Source organism: Galeopterus variegatus, unplaced genomic scaffold, assembly GCF_000696425.1.
Source record: "Galeopterus variegatus unplaced genomic scaffold, G_variegatus-3.0.2 Scaffold5310, whole genome shotgun sequence".
Lineage (NCBI taxonomy): Eukaryota > Metazoa > Chordata > Mammalia > Dermoptera > Cynocephalidae > Galeopterus > Galeopterus variegatus.
The window spans coordinates 58,398-63,048 of record NW_007731421.1 but is presented as its reverse complement, the minus strand read 5'-3'; the positions used below and the strand labels follow the sequence as shown (position 1 = coordinate 63,048).

The 4,651-nt window shown below is 38.3% G+C and overlaps 1 protein-coding gene across 1 annotated transcript in view; it reads left to right on the top strand.

Annotated features, from left to right (window-relative positions):
• BICC1 (BicC family RNA binding protein 1) overlaps positions 1–3,753 on the top strand; it is a gene marked incomplete at its 5' end in the record, with an annotated part of 38,616 nt that extends 34,863 nt beyond the window's left edge. Inside the window, 2 exons of the mRNA XM_008589226.1 lie at positions 709–808; positions 3,675–3,753. Coding sequence (XP_008587448.1) covers positions 709–808; positions 3,675–3,730 — 156 coding nt within the window. The remainder of the gene's footprint in view (positions 1–708; positions 809–3,674) is intronic.
• Positions 3,754–4,651: the final 898 nt, after the last annotated feature.

The window sequence follows — 4,651 nt, the reverse complement described above, 5'->3', positions numbered from 1 at the left end:
GTGTTGTGCCCGCACCTCGCTCAGCCAGTGAGTGGGAACCGGTCTGTATGTGGGATCTGAACCCTCGGCGGGAGCGCCACCGCTCTCCCAAGCGGCGCACTGTAGCAGTGCACCACTGGGCCGGCCCTAAAAACATATCTTTAGAACTGAGATAAGTGATGACCTCAAGGCTGTAAGGTTTGGATGTACCTTCAAAATCAAAAAAGGGAAAATTTCAAATTGTGTTCAGTATAATTTAATGAAAAGTATAGTTTTTTATGATGTGTTGAAATTTTGTAAGGTGCTTCCTTCATGTAGGATATATTCTAATGTTTCAAGAATCCCCTACTAAGTAACTTCATGAGATTTGATTTATTGTAAGCATGTTGAAGATTAATTTAGCAACTTTCACAGATGATTTTGGTATATATTGAGTTTTTCTTCTTGCCCTAGCCACCAGGATGCTCGGAGCTAAGTTTTTAACTCAGTTGCAGCAAATCACTGGCTTAAGCTAAGTCTTCTGCTAGAGTCATCACTTCCATTTCACCACCTTTATTTCTTAATTCTTGTCCCTTAGATTTGTGCCACTACTATTCTTTTTTGGAAGTAGACAGAGCCTAATTAATAAATAAAATAGATGTAAAATAGATGTAATAATGAGTTGATCCTACAATAAGGAAAAAAATAAGTACTTTATATGTTGGTTACAGTTTGTTTATTCACCCACAGATTGATCTTCAGACATTCCTCACTCTCACAGATCAGGATCTGAAGGAGCTGGGAATAACTACTTTTGGTGCCAGGAGGAAAATGCTGCTTGCAATCTCAGGTGAATATAAATGTTCAACTCATATTTTAAAATCTGAATAACCTCTGCCAGTGGTCTCAGCTGGTGGGGCTGCTTCTGCCCATCAGTTGCTTGCTTTACTTCTCTGACACCTCGGTGGTTGTGGTTTCAGAGGGTTCTGCCAACAGTGTGACAAATGCTGAGAATATCTTACTCCTTCATCAAGGCATTGCTTGAAAACTTGCCTTGGCAATGTTGTTCCTTAGAACAGACCTCTTCAGAAAGATCTAACCAAAATTGCCCTACGCAGATCAGTAGAAGGGGGGACCAGTTTAATTCTCCTTTCTGCATTGTGTTAAGTAGTAATCATTGGGTTAGTGAATAATTTTTCTTGATTGGGTGTCATGTTTCAAATGTGTGTGTCCTTGCACACCAACTGAGATCATTGCACTGAGAAAAAGAATGCTCATTGGTGTAGCTTGGAACCTGGCTGTATTACTTGTCTTAATGCTTTTTAATGTTTAAAAAAGTTTTAATAGAACTTTTGAGTCACAGAAGGATGTAGTATCCTGAAGGTAGTCACAGAATGAAGGAAATAATGTTGCCTGCCTCCCTAGAATGCTTTCTCTGTGCATCTGTTGCATATTCTATGTATTAGGAAACGCTCTATACATATTTATGGGGTGCCACTCATTTGAAAAGAATTGAGCCAGATGATGAGTCAGGAGTTGGCAAATACATAGTAATGTACCTCAGAAAGTTGTTTCAAGAAAAATGAGGAAGAAATTGGGATGGAGGGTGGGGTTGAACGAGATTAGTTTTTGAAGACTTTAAAGTTTTTGAATGTCAAATTTGTGCCAGTCTCAAAAAAATGGACACCAAGGGCGGAAACCAGGTGTCATGTGCTGCGAGAAAATGACTGCTTTCTCAGAACACTGAATTTGCAGGCTAAACCTGTGTTAGGCCAGCAGTCTCATCCAGCTGGTAAAAGTCCCTTCCAGACAGTATTGACTTATCAGATCATGAGAAAATGACTGCTTTCTCAGAACACTGAATTTGCAGGCTAAACCTGTGTGAGGCCAGCAGTCTCATCCAGCTGGTAAAAGTCCCTTCCAGACAGTATTGACTTATCAGATCAGCAAAGAAGATCTAAAACCTTAGGGCTTCATAATTTCAGCAAAAAATTACATAGCCCAACCACCTCCCCCTAGGAAATCTTTGTATGAAGCAGATAAAGGCAGTGCACCTTCGAAATAGGAGTGGAATCCGGCCATCAAGCTTCCTGATTATATCCTGTTAGGCTCCCGCATGGATAAGTAGAGTTCTACACACATCAGTTTTTAGAAGTCTTCCTCCACCCTGTGTGCCCAAGAGGCTTCATTAGTGGAGCTCCCTGGGGCAGATGCACAGTTGCTATTTGCTCATAAGATCCTCTCGGTATAGCAGTTAGAACACTGGATTCAAAAAGGAGACCCGGGCTTTGCCTCTGCCAAGTCATGAGTCTTTGGGTGAGTTTCCAAACCTTTTTTGGTTTTGCTTTATTAACCACAAAGATAGACTGGAATAGATAATTATGTAAGGTCCCCTAGATCTGTCATTTCATGTGATGTCTCTCCAGGCTCAGTTTTAACAGTGTGTATTACTAGGACTATATTCCTTTGTTCTTTCTTTTTTACCATCTGTGGCAATAGGATAGTTTTTTCAACTTGTTTACCCTAAAGTTCAGCCTCAGATGGCTATTTGTAGACTCAAGTTAATGTTATATATTTTTACATTCTTTTATTAATTTGCCAATGAAATTGATATACAGTACTACTTTTGATTAACTCTCATATTCCCCCCACACACCTGTGCAGTTGAAACATGCCTGTGGGCTAGCACTTTTATACTAGAGAAGGAGATACTCCAGAACTCCATAATCTTTCTCTAGAGATTTGTGCAATGGCAGTGAAAGTATAATAAAAACTAAATTCTTTCCTTGGGCACCAACCCTATTCCAACTCTGCAAAGTTTTCAGCAACAAGCAGATATGTCTTAATACTTTCCTAGGTTGCAGGTGGACCATTAATACCCTTACTATGGAAAGTATCAGTATACTTTGGGTTTTGGAGAGTAGAATGGGAACTACAAGATGTTTTGAATCCTCTTTTTAAAAAAATTTTTTTCAGTCGTCTTCAGTGTAGTTCTGTTGAGATTATATACTGTTTCTGTAGACTGTCTCTCTCAGTGGGGTTCACAAGTCCTCTTGCTTTTAATAGGAATTAGACTTTGAATAAGATGCCTTATGAATGCTCTGCACAGTGTGAAGTATTTGATTACTTCGAGGATGAGTTTGTCTTACTTTGTTGAGTGCATTTGTTTGAACCTGGTAAATCATTTTCTCTGCAAGTTATAAGGTTTTATTGAGAAACCCTTCATCAAAAAGCTTCTTTTTCCAATTCAAATTATCTGATAACAAAGACATCCATTGATAGTCTCAGAACATTCCATTTCCAGATAGATGCAAAAGACTTGGGCAACCTTGACTCATGTTTGTTTTGTGGATACAGAGTGTGGTTAGATAGATACAGAGTTTGCTCAAAATTCCTTTTTAAAATTTTGTAGATTTTTAGCTTATTATTGGACTTGTTCTTTCAGTGTGTAGTTTTGTTTTGTTTTTAATCTTGGGCCAGAAGACATTTTAATGGTATAGGAGGAGACGAAAGTTATCTCTAGTAGGGATGGTCAAAGAATAAATTTGATTTTTTTCCCCCAAACCTATGATTTTTTGAAAATTCACAAATTTCTGTCAGAGTATGTTAGTGATTGGTTAATACAGAGACTCAGTGAAAGGAAGTTTACCATCCTGTTGACAGGATTCCCTCCACAGCCTCAGGTAGATCTAACATTTCCCGACCTATTCTTTTAGTTTGTGACTCTGTTCAGATCCGCAACAAGATCCTGAGAGCTGCCAGGATTGTGTGAACCTTGGAATTTCAAAGAAAAAGGTTGGTATTTTCCCAAACAGTCCCTTAGGCTTACTGGAAAAAAAAAAAAAAAAAATCAGAGCAAGGAGTTTGCTTTTTAATTTAAAAACAGCAACAAATGGTCCCTTAGGCTTACTGGAAAAAAAAAAAAAAAAAAAAAATCAGAGCAAGGAGTTTGCTTTTTAATTTAAAAACAGCAACAAATACCCTAAAGTCTCTTCGGTAGGACTTGATCCGTAGATGTGTATATGTGTGTGTAGTTTCTTAGAAACTACATCTTTAAAGAATGACAATTCTCTTATGATCATTTTACTCTTTCAAAGATCTAGCTAATGTGACTTTTCAGAACAAAGCTTTCAATGTTTATTAAAAAGTTGTCTTCAGTGGCCCAGTTGTTTTTATGTGTTAGTTATACATGTTATATGTGCTAGAGGAGAATGTCGTTTGGCTTCATTCCTTCCTTTTCCTTCTCTATAATATGGGGATGTCCTTCTAACGTGTAGGTTATTCTAACTGGAGAAAATGGAGGCCAAATATAGTCTAGCTTGAGGGTGATAAAACTTTGCAAGGCTGTGTTCTTAAGAGGATTCATTTATTCTTAAATCTTCTATAAGTTTGCCTTTAAATATGTGCAATTCTGTTTTGATTTCTGAATTTTGAAGTGCTGTTTTTGTTTTCTTAGCAAGATACATGTGTTCAACTTTTAATAGGAACGTGATTGCTACCGTGTTTCTGCAGGAACTTGAAACAATAGCCATGTGTATGCATGCTTGCACGAAAGTTTCTTTTGCTTATAAAGTTACCTTCCTTGCTTCTTCAGAGTTTTTAAGCTATGTTTTTCTATTTAAAAAGTAAGTCTGGTGGGCCGGCCCGGTGGCGCACTGCTACAGTGCGCCGCTTGGGAAGCGCGGCGGCGCTC